Source organism: Amblyraja radiata, chromosome 21 (assembly GCF_010909765.2).
Source record: "Amblyraja radiata isolate CabotCenter1 chromosome 21, sAmbRad1.1.pri, whole genome shotgun sequence".
Taxonomy (NCBI): domain Eukaryota; kingdom Metazoa; phylum Chordata; class Chondrichthyes; order Rajiformes; family Rajidae; genus Amblyraja; species Amblyraja radiata.
In genome coordinates this window covers 3745359-3760091 of record NC_045976.1, presented here as the reverse complement: position 1 = coordinate 3760091, position 14733 = coordinate 3745359, and the positions used below count along the sequence as shown (strand labels likewise).

Sequence of the window (14733 nt, the reverse complement as noted above, 5' to 3'; positions counted from 1 at the left end):
GCCTGATCCGCTGAGTTACTCCAGCACTCTGTGAAAAGTCACCTATCCATGGTCTCCACAGATGCTGCCTCACCCGCTGAGTTACTCCAGCACTTTGTGTTAGTCATAGAGTGATACAGTGTGGAAACAGGTCTTTCAGCCCAACTTGCCCACACCGACCAACATGTCCCAGCTACACTCGTCCCACCTGCCTGTGTTTGGTCCATATCCCTCCAAAATGGTCCTATCCATGTAACTGTCCAAATGTTATGGGGAAGGTGTGACCTGTACAAAAAGGACGGGTTGCACTTGAGCCCGAGGGGGACCAATATCCTGGCGGGGAGTTTTGCAAAGGCTACTGGGGAGACTTTAAACTTGAACGGTTGGGGGGAGGGACTCAAATAGAGAAAGCTAGTAGACAGTGTGAGGCAGGAGGCAGAGAAGCGAAGCACTCAGACCCAACATGTAGGAGGAAAAGAAGAAAAAGATAATAAACAGAGAATAAGAGGTGATGGGTTTCTTAAATGTGTGAGCAGAGAGCCAGAGGGGTGTAAAATGAGGGTAGAAGCAATAGGTGGCAAGGTGAAAAGTAAAAGTGGCAGGCAGACAAATCCAGGGCAAAAACCAAAAATGGCCACTTTTCATCATCATTGTACAAGGAGTAAGCGTGTTGTAAAAACAAGCCTGAATGACTATGATATAGTTAGGATCAAGGAGACATGGCTCCAGGGTGACCAAGGCTGGGAGCTGAACATCCAGGGATACTCAATATTCAGGACGGATAGACAGAAAGGAAAAGGAGGTGGTGTAACGTTGCTGGTTAGGGAGGAAGTTAACGCAATAGAAAGGAAGAACATTAGCTGGGAGGATGTGGAATCGATATGGGTAGAGCTGTGAAACACAAAGGGGCAGAAAACGCTTGTGGGGGTTGTGTACAGGCCACCTAACTAGTAGTGGAGTTGGGGATGGCATCAAACAGGAAATTAGAAATGCGTGCAACAAAGGTAAAACCGTTATAATGGGTGACTTCAATCTACATATAGATTGGGTGAATCAAATTGGCATGGGTGCTGAGGAAGAGGATTTCTTGGAATGTATGCGGGATAGTTTTTTAAACCAACATGTAGAGGAACCAACGAGAGAGTAGGCTATTCTGGACTGGGTATTGAGTAATGAGGAAGGGTTAGTTAGCAGTCTTGTACGTGGCCCCTTGGGCAAGAGTGACAAGGTTGAGTTCTTGATTAGGATCGAGAGTGACATTGTTAATTCTGAAACAAGGGTCCTGAACTTAAAGAAAGGTAACTTTGAGGGTATGAGACGTGAATTGGCCAAGATAGACTGGCAATTGATTCTGAAAGGGTTGACGGTGGATATGCAATGGAAGGCATTTAAAGAATGCATGGATGAACTACAAAAATTGTTCATCCCAGTTTGGCAAAAGAATAAATCAGAGAAGGTAGTGTGGATAACAAGGGAAATCAGGGATAGTATCAAAACAAAAGATGAAGCGAACAAATTAGCCAGAAAAGCAGCCTACCAGAGGACTGGGAGAAATTCAGAGTCCAGTAGAGCAGGACAAAGGGCTTAATTCGGAAAGGGAAAATAGATTATGAAAGAAAACTGGCAGGGAACATAAAAACTGACTGCAAAAGTTTTTATAGATATGTGAAGAGAAAAAGATTAGTTAAAACAAATGTAGGTCCCTTGCAGTCAGAAACAGGTGAATTGATCATGGGGAACAAGGACGTGGCAGACCAATTGAATAACTACTTTGGTTCTATCTTCACTAAGGAAGACATAAATATGCCGGAAATAGCAGAGGAACTGAGTGAAATCCAGGTTAGCCGGGAAATGGTGTTAGGTAAATTGAATGGATTAAAGGCCGATAATTCCCCAGGGCCAGGTAGGCTGCATCCCAGAGTACTTAAGGAAGTAGCCCCAGAATTAGTGGATGCATTAGTGATAATGATTCAAAACTATTTCGATTCTGGAGTAGTTCCTGAGGATTGGAGGGTAGCTAATGTATCCCCACTTTTTAAAAAGGGAGGGAGAGAGAAAATGGGTAATTACAGACCAGTTAGTCTAACATCGGTAGTGGGGAAACTGATAGAGTCAGTTATTAAAGATGGAATAGCAACACATTTGGAAAGTGGTGAAATCATTGGACAAAGTCAGCATGGATTTACGAAAGGTAAATCATGTCTGACGAATCTTAAATCTACAAGTTTGCGGATGACACCAAGCTAGGGGGCAGTGTTAGCTGTGCGGAGGATGCTAGGCGGCTGCAAGGTGACTTGGATAGGTTGGGTGAGTGGGCAAATGCATGGCAGTTGCAGTATAATGTGGATAAATGTGAGGTTATCCACTTTGGTGGCAAAAACAAGAAAGTAGACTATTATCTGAATGGAGGCCGGTTAGGAAAAGGGGAGATGCAACGAGACCTGGGTGTCATGGTACACCAGTCATTGAAAGTAGGCATGCAGGTGCAGCAGGCAGTGAAGAAAGCGAATGGTATGTTAGCATTCATAGCAAAAGGATTTGAGTATAAGGGGAGGCAAGCTCAACTGCAGTTGTACAGGGTCTTGGTGAGACCACACCTGGAGTATTTCGTACAGTTTTGGTCTCCTAATCTGAGGAAAGACATTCTTGTCATAGAGGGAGTACTGAGAAGGTTCACCAGACTGATTCCTGGAATGACAGGACTTTCATATGAAGAAAGACTGGATAGACACGGCTTGTACTCGCTAGAATTTAGAAGATTGAGGGGGGATCTTATCGAAACTTACAAAATTCTTAAGAGGTTGGACAGGCTAGATGCAGGAAGATTATTCCTGATGTTGGGGAAGTCCAGAACAAGGGGTCACAGTTTAAGGATAAAGGGGAAGTCTTTTTGGACCGAGATGAGAAAATCATGTTTTACACAGATTTTTTACACAGGGGAATCTGTGGAATTCTCTGCCACAGAAGGTAGTTGAGGCCAGTTCATTGGCTATTTTTATGAGGGCGTTAGATGTGGCCCTTGTGGCTAAAGGGATCGGGGTGTGGAGAGAAGGCAGGTTGGAGATACTGAGTTGGATGATCAGCCATGATCATATTGAATGGCGGTGGAGACTCGAAGGGCCGAATGGCGTACTCCTGCACATATTTTCTATGTTTCTATGAACCGGCGCTGAGACCCCGGACCTTGGTGAGAGAAAGATAGAGATAGAGAGAGAGGGAGATCGACGGAGAGAGACAAACTCAGAGTAAGAGACAGACAGAGGGTCAGAGACAGAGTGACACAGAGTGACACAGACAAAGGGAGACGGGGAGAGAGGGTAGGTATGTTACAAAACTTACCTTCAGCGGCGGGCGCTGCAGTTCTGCCACTGGCCACGTGCGCGACTTTGGCGCCTTTGAGGGGGGGGGGGGATTAAAATGCTGTTTTTCTCCTACCTATCCTGGATATATTTTCTCGGAGTGCAAGCTGATGCTGAAAAATTGTTCCGACTTGCGTTACCCTGAAGTTTTTTTAACAAATCGCGGGACAATTTAATCGCTGGTGTGAAATAAAAAAGCGACTTCTAACGCCCTCAACGCCGACAACATGACGGATCTCACGTAGGGGACAAAACATAAAGTAAGTCGTGTATTTTACATATAAACTTGCTTCTGAGGATGACTTTGTGTGTGTGTGTGTTCGTGTGAGCATGTTTGCGTGTGCGTGATGGACCGTTGCAGATGAAAATTCATTTCACAAACATCTTATCTATACTCCCAAGCCTTTCCTGATGTCCACTGAGCGAGGGCTATATGTATATATGTATGTAGTTTATTTGTTTATACTATTCTTATAACAAATGTAAAACACTTTGGCCAACGAGAGTTGTTTTTTAAATGTGCTATATAAATAAATGTGACTTGACAAACAATAGTTTCATGTTCAACCCAATTTTATTAATTGCAACTCTTACAGAAAGACATTTGTCAAGGAGGACTCTCTCGAACTTCTACAGGTGCACAGTAGAGAGCATGCTGACTGGCTGTACCGTGGCTTGGTTCGGCAACTTGAACGTCCAGGAGCGGAAAAGACTACAAAAAGTTGTGACCTCTGACCAGTCAATCATCGGCTCTGACCTCCCTACCATCGAGGGGATCTATCGCAGTCGCTGCCTCAAAAAGGCTGGCAGCATCATCAAGGACCCACGCTCATCTCTCCACTGCCATCAGGTAGAAGGTACAGGAGCCTGAAAACTGTTACATCCAGGTTCAGGAATAGCTACTTCCCCACAGCCATCAGGCTTTTTAACTCGTCAACAAACAAACTGAACTATTAACAGCCTATTTATCTGTTTATTTATGTCTATATATATATATTCAATGTTATATAGACACATTGATCTGTTCTGTATTTATGCCTACAATATTCCGTTGTGCTGCAGCAAGCAAGAATTTCATTGTCCTATCTGGGGCATGTGACAAACTCTCTTGACTTGATATGCAACAAATCGTGCTCACAAGAGCACTCGAGATCAGACACTCTTTCTAAAACACGACAGTGACCAGATCGCCGAGAGGTTCCTGCTCTCTGTTCTATAGAAATGGAAACAGCCACTTTGGAGACGGGTGATAAGTGATAGGAGCAGAATTAGGCCATTCAGCCCATCGAGTCCACCCCGCCATTCAATCATGGTTGATCTATCTCTCCCTCCTAACCCCATTTTCCTGCCTTCTCCCCATAACCCCTGACACCGGCACTAATCAACAATCTATCTATCTCTGCCTTAAAAATATCCACTGACTTGTGGCCTCCACAGCCATCTGTGCCAAAGAATTCCACAGATTCACCACAGAGTGTGGTAGGTGTGTGTGAGTGTGTGTGCCTGTGTGTACTTGTTTAGTTCAGTAGATACAGCACAGAAACAGGCCCTTCGGCCCACCGAGTCCGCGCCGACCAGCGATCCCCACACACTAACACTATCCTACACACTAGAGAACAATTTACAATCTTTACTGGAGCCAATTAACCTACAAACCCGCACGTTTGTGGAGTGTGGGAAGACACCGGAGCGCCCGGAGAAAACGCACGGGGAGAACATGCAAACTCCGTTCATACAGCACCCGTGGTCGGGATCGAACCCGGGTCACCGGCGCTGTGAGGCAGCAGCTCTACCCGCTGTGTTGTCTTGCTGGGGGAGGTAGGGGGTGTCTCAGATGGAGATTTGGATCACGGATGTATCGGGCAACGGCTCCAACCGGTTACTCTCCTCACCCTGTTGCTGGTATTCATCTCGTGTGGCCCTCAGAGGAGACAGGAGCACGTCGTCCAGCTGTAACAGTCCAACATCTGCCAGAGAGGGCAAGTAAGACAACAGACAATAGGTGCAGGAGTAGGCCATTTGGCCCTTCCAGCCAGCACTGCCATTCAATGTGATCATAGCTGATCATCCCCAATCTGTATCCCGTTCGTGCCATCTCCCCATATCCCCTGACTGCTATTTTTAAGAGCCCTATCTAGCTCTCTCTTGAAAACATCCAGAGAATCAGTCTCCACCACCATTTGAGGCAGAGAATTCCACAGACTCGCAACTCTGTGAGAAAAAGTGTTTCCTTGTCTCCGGTCTAAATGGCTTACTCCTTATTCTTAAACTGTGGCCCCTGGTTCTGTACTCCCCCCAACATCGGGAACATGTTTCCTGCCTCTAGTGTGTCCAAACCCTTAATAATCTTATATGTTTCAATAAGATAGCCTCTCATCCTTCTAAATTACAGAGTTTACAAGCCCAGTCGCTCCATTCTCTCAGCATATGACAGTCCCGCCATCCCGAGAATTAACCTTGTAAACCTACGCTGCACTCCCTCAATAGCAAGAATGCCCTTCCTCAAATTAGGGGACCAAAACTGCACACAATACTCCAGGTGTGATCTCACTAGGGCCCTGTACAACTGCAGAAGAACCTATTTGCTCCTATATTCGATTCCTCTTGTTATAAAGGCCAATATGCCATTCGCTTTCTTCACTGCCTGCTGTACCTGCATGCTTACTTTCATAGACTGATGAACAAGGACCCCCAAGATCCCGTTGTACTTCCACTTTTCCCAAATTGACGCCATTTAGATAATAATCTGCCTTACTGTTTTTGCTGCCAAAGTGGAGAACCTCACAGGGTAGGGGGTTACAGCGACGGGGAGAGGGGGTGTAGTGTTACCTTGCTCAGAGATTCGACCATTGGGACAAGGATGGAGGTGATGAAGATGATTTGTGTGTGTGGTTTAGAAACTCTCGCCCGATCCATAATCGGCGTCACAGGTAAACCTTCCGCCTTCTCTCTGTCACCCTGCGACAGAGGCAAGGAGATGTGGATCAGCACTCCCTCCTCACCGCCCCTCATTCCCTCTCTCTCTCTCTCCCTCTCCCTCCTCACCGCCCCTCATTCCCTCTCCCTCTCCCTCCTCACCGCCCCTCATTCCCTCTCTCCCTCTTTCTCTCCCTCCTGGGAGATATTAATGTTTTTACAAAATTCCCCATTCTCTCTGCTGCCCCCGCTGGCGGCAGGGGGAGGGACTATAAAACCAGGAAGTGTCGTGCTTCATTCAGTCTCTGCCAGACCAGGAAGTGAGAAGGTCACGGCTCTCTGAGCTGCGAATAACACTGAACGCACGTCTACTCCACGGCGAGTCCCCTGTAAATTGGCTGCATCCCTTTTTAACAAGTTTGTGTTCCCAAAATGAATTTTGGTTGTCGGGTGTCTGCAGCCCAATTGTTTGCCCCGCCTTTTTAACAAGTTTGTGTTCACAAAATGAATTTTGGTTGTCGGGTAACTGCAGCCCAATTGTTTGCCTTGGCTTGGCTTTTAAAATCGTTGCAACAGTTGGATGCCTGCCCACGCATCCATACGGCGCACAATGTCTATACTAGCCCTCAGGAAACCAGTACCTTCAGCCCGCAACACCCATACTAGTGCAACAGATAGCTGGCTCGGTGTCGAATGGCCTCCTCCTGCACCTATTTTCTATGTTTCTAGGAGAGGGGAGGGGAGGGGAAGGGAGTGAACGCTCTGACTTGCGCGTTGTTGAGTCAGGGATGGTCTAGGTCGTGACAGATAGCGGAGGTGATCAGAATGAGGCTTTCGATGGGAGCGAGCCGTTCCTGTGGGGAAGAGAGAGAGGGGGGGAGGGGAAAGAGAGAGGGGGAGGGGGAGAGAGAGAGACGGGGAGAGAGGGACGGAGAGAGGGCGGGAGAGGGGGAGAGGGAAGGAGAGAGAGAGGGAGGGGGGCTCGCTCTAACCTGGATTTCACAGAGGTAGACCAGTCCATGCATCATTTGAGTGACCGAGAACGAATGACGGAAATTGTGAAAGGGATTGTCCTTATCATTCCCCTGGACGTTTAACTGTGGGAGGGGAGGGGAGGAGAGCAGAGGGGAAAGGAAGGGAGGAGAGCAGACACAACTAGTTACAGGACATTCGGCCCATCTATACCATGCTGACATGTCCCATCCTGACACCCCCCACCTCCCCAACTGACACAGGAGAGAGCGTGGGGGAGAGAGTGAGGGGGGAGAGGGAGTGAGAGAGGCGAGTGGGTGTGGAAAAAGAGGGAGGGAAGAATGAGGGAGAGTGATGATAGAGGGGAGAGAGGTCTTTTATCTCCCTTTCCCTCCCTCATTCTCCCTCCCTCTCTCTCGCTTTTGCTCCCTCTCACTCCCCCCCCTCTCTGTCCCCCTCTCCCTTTCTCTCTCCCCTATGCCTCTCTCTGTCCCTCTCTCTCCCTTTCTCCCTCTCTCTCCCCTTCCTCCCTCTCACCCCCCCCCTCTCTGTCCCCCCTCTCCCGCTCTCTCCCTTTCTCTACCTCTCTCCCCCTTCCTCCCTCTATCACCATCCTCTCCCTCCCTCTCTATCCCTCTCCCTCCCTCTCTATCCCTCTCCCGCCCGCTCTTCCTTTCTCCCCCCTATCCCTCTCTCTGTCCCCCATCTCCCTTTCTCCCTCACTTCCTCTCTCCCTCCCCCTCTCCCACCCTCTCTCTCCCCCTTCCCCCCTCCCTCACCATCCTCTCTATCCCTCTCCCTCCCTCTCTCCCACTCCCTCACTTTCCCTCCCTCTCTCCCCACTCCCTCCCCCTTTCTCCCTCCCTCTCTCTGGGCTCACACACCAGCCAGCGTTTGAGCATGATTGGGTTGATATTGAAGTCACGGACCAGCCCCAGCCCGTGGTACATGTACTCCAGACAGCTCAGCATCTGTGGAGAATAGAGACAGATCACACACACACACACATAAAGTTCTCTCTCCATCTCTCCCCCTCCCTCTCTTTCCCCTCTCTCTCTCCCCCTCCCTCTCTTTCCCCTCTCTCCCCCTCCCTCTCTCCCCCTCCCTCTCTTCCCCTCTCTCTTTCCCCTCTCTCTTCCCCTCTCTCTTCCCCCGCTCCCCCTCCCACCCTCCTCTCTCTCACCTCCTCTCTCTCCCCCCCTCTCTCTCCCCCTCACACTCCCTCTCTTTCTCCTTCTCCCCCCCTCTCTACCCTTACCTCATTCGGAGCCCACTGCCAGACGTCAAAGGTTGGAGTTTTCAATGCCTCGATTGTTTCAGGGGAGGAGGGAGAGGGGGAGCGAGAGAGAGAGGGGGGTGGAAGGGAGAGAGGGAAAGGAAGGGAGAGGGAGGAGGGGGGGAGGGAGAGGGGGAGGGAGATGGAGGGGATAGGGTGAGGGAGAAAGGACAGGTCAATACCACAGAGAAAACTCCCTCCTCACCATTCATCAGATGGGAATAGGTGTAGGGGACGGGGTTACATAGACGGGGAGGGGAGGAAAGGGGAGAAGAGGGGATTCCTACCTTCGGGTGCGAGGGTATATCTCGTGTGGTGAGTCTTCGACTCAATGGGGGAAGAGGGAAATACAGATCCATGGAGGGCTACGGGGGAAGAGAGAGAGGGACGTCAGCTCCACAATTACCCCTCCCCTCTCCGTCCCCTGCCCACCCCATAAAGGATGGCGGTGCAGGCTGGAAGGGCCGAATGGCCTACTCCTGCACCTATTGCTGATTTTTGATGAGTCTTGGTTCTTCCCTCTTCACCAGTTCCTCCTGCAGATTCTCGATCTCTCTCTGGCATTTCTCCATCTCCACTCTCCTCCCGCTCTCCGCTGGAAAACAAGCAGTGGAATTCCCCTTTAGTTCAGAGACGCAGCGAAGAAACAGGCCCTTCGGCCCATCGAGTCCATGCCGCACATATAAAACCAGGGAGCCCAGCATAGGTTTACAAGGTTAATTCCCGGGATGGTGGGACTGTCATATGCGGAGAGAATGGAACGGCTGGGCTTGTACACTCTGGAGTTTTGAAGGACATTCTTAAGGGGTTGGACAGGTTAGATGCAGGAAGATTGTTCCCGATGTTGGGGCAGTCCAGAACAAGGGGTCACAGTTTAAGGATAAGGGGGAAATCTTTTAGGACCGAGATGAGAAAAACATTTTTGCACACAGAGAGTGGTGAATCTCTGGAATTCTCTGTCACAGAAGGTAGTTGAGGCCAGTTCATTGGCTATATATTGGTTAGATGTGGCTAAAGGGATCAGGGGTATGGAGAGAAGGCAGGTACAGGATACTGAGTTGAATGATCAGCCATGATCATATTGAATGGCGGTGCAGGCTCGAAGGGCCGAATGGCCTACTGCACCTATTATCAATTTCTATATTTCTATCTTATTAAAACATATAAGATTGTTAAGGGTTTGGACACGCTAGAGGCAGGAAACATGTTCCAGATGTTGGGGGAGTCCAGAATCAGGGGCCACAGTTTAAGAATAAGGAGTAAGCCATTTAGAACAGAGATGAGGAAACACTTATTCTCACAGAGAGTGGTGAGTCTGTGGAATTCTCTGCCTCAGTGGAGGCAGGTTATCTGGATGCTTTCAAGATAGAGCTAGATAGGGCTCTTAAAGATAGCGGAGTCAGGGGATATGGGGAGAAGGCAGGAACGGGGTACTCATTGTGGATCTCATCCTACACACACTAGGACAATTTACTGAAGCCTTTTAGCCGCACGTCTTTGGGCCATGGGTGCTGTCTGTGCAGAGTTTTCACGTTCTCCCCGCGACCCATGTGGGTTTTCTCCGGGTGCTCCGGTTTCCTCCCACACTCCTAAGACCTGCGGGTTTGTAGGTTAATTTGCTTCGGTAAAATTGTAAATTGTCCCCTAGTGTGTGTGTAGGATAGTATTAGTGTGCGGGGATCGCTGTCCGGCACGGCTCGATGGATCCGCGCTGGATCTCTAAAGTCTAAAGTCTCCAAAGTTAGGCAGCATCTCTGTGGAGAACGTGGGCAGGTACAAAGTGCTGGAGTAACTCAGCGGGTCAGGCAGCATCTCTGGAAAACGTGGACAGGTACAAAGTGCTGGAGTAACTCAGCGGGTCAGGCAGCATCTCTGTGGAGAACGTGGACCGGTACAAAGTGCTGGAGTAACTCAGCGGGTCAGGCAGCATCTCTGGAGAGAAGGAATGGGCGACGTTTCGGGTCGAGACCTTTCTCCCTTCTCTTTCAATATTGTTTCTAGAGGCTCAAAGTTCCCTCATGGGGGCTTGTACGTGTCTGTCTCCCCTCCCCACCGGCCCCTACACCCCTCTCCACGTCTCTGTAACCCCATTCAAAAGGCCTGTTTCCGCGCTGTGTCTCTAAACTAAACGCAGAACTAGTGTGTGAACGGGTGATCGCTGGTCGGCGCAGAGTCGGTGGGCCGAAGGGCCTGTTTCTGCGCTGTATCTCTGAACCAAACTAAACTAGTGGGTGAACGGGCGATCGCTGGTCGGCGCGGACTCCGTGGGCCGAAGGGTCTGTTTCCGCGCTGTATCTCTAAAACTAAACACCAACTTGTTGGTGAGCTTGTTACTGAACATGTTCCATACTCTCAAGCCTGCGCTTCAACAGGGTGAGTTTACTACGTAAATCCCTCTCGATCCCATCCATTTTCAGATACCTGGGAGTCGGAAAAGAGGGAGGGAGGGGTGGGGGGAATATATATTTAAGATCGAGACAAAAATGCTGGAGTAACTCAGCGGGGCGGGCAGCATCTCTGGAGAGAAGGGATGGGTGACGTTTCGGGTCCAGACCCTTCTTCAGACAGAGTCGGGGAAGAGGGAGACACACAGAGATAAGGAGGTGTGAAAACGGGGCAGGGGGGATGGAGATTGAGGAAGATGTCGGTTGGATGAAGGTGACAAGAAACCAAACGGAGATAAAATATAACCTGAGACTCGGCTCGCCAACGTTCCCGCTCCCAAATATGGGGCAAAAGGTCAAAATACGGGACAAATTCCCTGACTCGGCCGTGGCTGGGTGAATGATGAGTTGGCCCGGGTGCTGGACTGCATACAAAGCCCAGCCGGCGGGCCAGCTGAGGAGTTTTGGCCCAGTGCCCCGTCCAACTCCTGAACCGGCGATCGGCCCGTGAAAAGGTGGTGGTGTCGGCGGTCAGCGAAGGTTGGACAGCTGGCCGGGCTGCCGACTGACTGACAGTCCCACGGGCGAGGCGCTGCTGCTGCTGCACTTCATGGGCTGCACTACGTCGGGGCGGGTGAGGCGGTGCCGGATGACCCGACAGTCCCCTGGACCCGAGTAATAGCGGTCAAATACGGGACAAGGGCGGTCCTGTACGGGACAAAACCAACTTTGGAGGCTATGTACGGGATGTCCCGGCTAATACCGTTACAGTTGGCAACACTATCTGGGACAGTAACACTAATGGGAGAACTGGGAAGGGGGAGGAGATGGAGAGAGAGAGAGAAAGCAAGGGTTACTTAAAGTTAGAGAAGTCAATGTTCATACCGCTGGGGTGTAAGCTGCCCAAGCGAAATATGAGATGCTGATCCTCCAATTTGCGCTGGGCTTCACTCTGACAATGGAGGAGGCCCAGGACAGAAAGGTCAGTGTGGGAATGGGTGGGGGAGTTAAAGTGCTTGGCCACCGGGAGTTCAGGTACGTCAAGACGGACTGAGCGGAGGTGTTCAGAGAAACACATCACAGCTCGGTTTGGGAACAGCTCCGTCCGTGACCCATGAGAAATCACAGAGAGTTGTGGATGCAGCCGAGACCATCACACACACAAACCAACCTCCCTTCCATCCATCCATCGCCTCCATCTCCATCCTGAGAGTTGTGGATGCAACCGAGACCATCACACACACAAACCAACCTCCCTTCCATCCATCCATCGCCTCCATCTCCATCCAGAGAGTTGTGGACAGTTGCCCAGACCATCACGCACACACACAAACCTTGACACAAAATGCTGGAGTAACTCAGCGGGACAGGCGGCATCTCTGGAGAGAAGGAATGGATGATATACGTGTGTGTGTGTGTGTGTATATATGTGAGTGTGTGTGTGTATTTGTGTGTGACTGTCTGTGATGTATGTGTTTGTATATGTGTGTGTTTATATGTGTGCGTATATTTGTGAGGGTATATGTGTGTGTGCGCGTGCGTGTGTATATATGTGTGTATGTGAGTGTGGTGTAGGTGTGTGTATGTGAGTGGTTGTGTGTGTATGTGAGTGGTGTAGGCGTATGTGTGTGTGGTGTAGGTGTGTATGTGAGTGGTATGTGTGTGTATGTGTGTATATGTGTGTGCATGTGGTGCAGGCATGTGTACGTGTGTGAGTGTATATGTGTGTGGTGTATGGTGTGTGTGATGTAGACGTGTATGTGTACGTGTGTGCACATGTGTATGTATGTGTATATGTGTGTGTGTGTACATGTGTGTGTGTGTACATGTGTGTGTACATGCGTGTGTGTGTGTATATGTTTGTGTATGTGTGTGTGACTGGTGTATGTGTGCGTGTGTGTACATGTGTGTGAGTATATTTGTGAGTGTGTGTGTATGTGTCTGTGTGTATACGTGTGTGCGTGTACGTGTGTGTGTGTATATGTGTGTGTACGTGTATGTGTGTGTATATATGTGTGAGTGTGGTGCAGGTGTGTATATGTGAGTGGTGTAGGCGTGTCTTTGTATGTGAGTGGTGTAGGCATGTGTGTGGTGTAGGCATATGTGTGTGTGTGACTGGGAATGTATGTGTGTGTACGTGTGAATGTATGTGTGTGTGTGTACATGTGTACATGTGTGTGTAGGTATGTGTGTGTGTGTAAGTGCGTATATGTGTGTATATTTGTATGTGTGTGTATATATGTGTGTGTAGGTGTGTGAGTGTACGTGCGTGTATGTTTATATGTGTGTGTGTGTGTATGTGAGTGTGTTGTAGGCGTGTGTGGTGTAGACGTGTGTGTGTAAATGTGTGTGTGTATATGTGTGTGTGTGTGTTGGTGTATATATGTGTATATGTGTCTGTATACGTGTGTGTGTATATATGTGAGTGTGTGTGTGCATGTGCGTGTGAGTATGTATGTATATGTGTGTACATGTGTGTGTTTGTGTGCGTGTATGTGTGCGTATATGCGTGTCTATGTATGTGTGTGTGTACATGTGTGTGTGTGTGTGTACATGTGTGTATGTATGTGTATATGTGTGTGTGGCTGTCTGTACGTGTGTGTGTGTGTACATGTGTGTGTGCTCGTGTGTGTGTGCGCGTGTGTGTGCATGTGGGTGTGTATATGTGTGCGTATGTTTGTGTGGGTATATGTGTGCGCGTGCGTGTGTATATATGTGTGTGTGTATGTGAGTGTGGTGTAGGCGTGTGTATGTGTGTGTATGTGAGTGTGGTGTGTGTGTGTGTGTATGTGAGTGGTATAGGCGTATGTGTGTGTGGCGTAGGTGTGTATACGTGTGTATGTGAGTGCGGTATGTGTGTGTGTATGTGCGTGTGTGTATGTGAGTGTGCTGCAGGCATGTGTGTGTACGTGTGTGTGAGTGCGTATATGTGTGTGGTGTATGGTGTGTGTGATGTAGACGTATGTGTGCACGTGTGTGTGTACATGTGTATGTGTGTACGTATGCGTATATGTGTGTGTATGTATGTGTGTCTGTGTGTACATGTGTATGTATGTGTGTGTGTATGTGTGTGTACATGTGTGTGTGTGTACATGTGCGTGTGTGTACATGTGTGTGTGTGCGTTTGTGTGTACATGTGTGTGTGTACCTGTGTGTATGCGTGTGTGTATATGTGTGTGTATGTGTGTGTGACTGGGTGTATGTGTGTGCGCGTATGTGTGTGAATGTATGTGTGTGTGTCTACATGTGTGTACATGTGTGTGTATATTTGTGTGTGTGTCTGTGAGTGTGTCTGTGGGTGTACGTGTGTGTGTGTACATGTGTATGTGCATATGTGTGTGTACGTGTGTGTGTGTGTGTATGGTTTGCAATGGAACTTATTTAAATTTTGTGAAGCACTTTGGGGTCAATGCAAGTTGACTTAAAATGTGCTATATAAATAAAGTTTACTTACTTACTTACTTACTATGTGTGTGCGTGTATGTGTGAGTGTGTGTGCGTGTACGTGTGTGTGCGTGTACGTGTGTGTGTATATGTGTGAGTGTGTATATGTGTGTGTGTACATGTGTGTGTGTGGCTGTGTGTGTATATATGTGTGTGAATGTGGTGTAGGTGTGTGTATGTGACTGGTGTAGGCGTGTGTATGGTGTATGTGTGTGTGTGTATATATGTGTGTGTGTATGTGAGTGTGGTGTAGGCATATGTGTGTGTACGTGTGTGTGTGTGTACGTGTGTATGTGTACGTGTGTGTGACTGGGTGTGTGTATGTGTGTGTGTGTACGTGTGTGTGTATATATGTGTGTGTGTATGTGAGTGTGGTGTAGGCATGTGTGTGTACGTGTGTGTG

The 14733-nt window shown here is 48.9% G+C and overlaps 1 protein-coding gene across 1 annotated transcript; it reads right to left on the bottom strand.

Annotated features, from left to right (window-relative positions):
* Positions 1-6982: 6982 nt before the first annotated feature.
* Positions 6983-8554, bottom strand: LOC116985023 (high affinity cGMP-specific 3',5'-cyclic phosphodiesterase 9A-like). Its single transcript, XM_033039383.1, has 4 exons — positions 8485-8554; positions 8111-8197; positions 7247-7351; positions 6983-7108 (listed from the first exon to the last, which is right to left on the bottom strand). Exons 2-4 carry the CDS (start codon positions 8195-8197, stop codon positions 7037-7039), a joined length of 264 nt encoding a protein of 87 aa, XP_032895274.1. The 5' UTR covers positions 8485-8554; the 3' UTR covers positions 6983-7036.
* Between the last annotated feature and the right edge of the window lie 6179 nt (positions 8555-14733).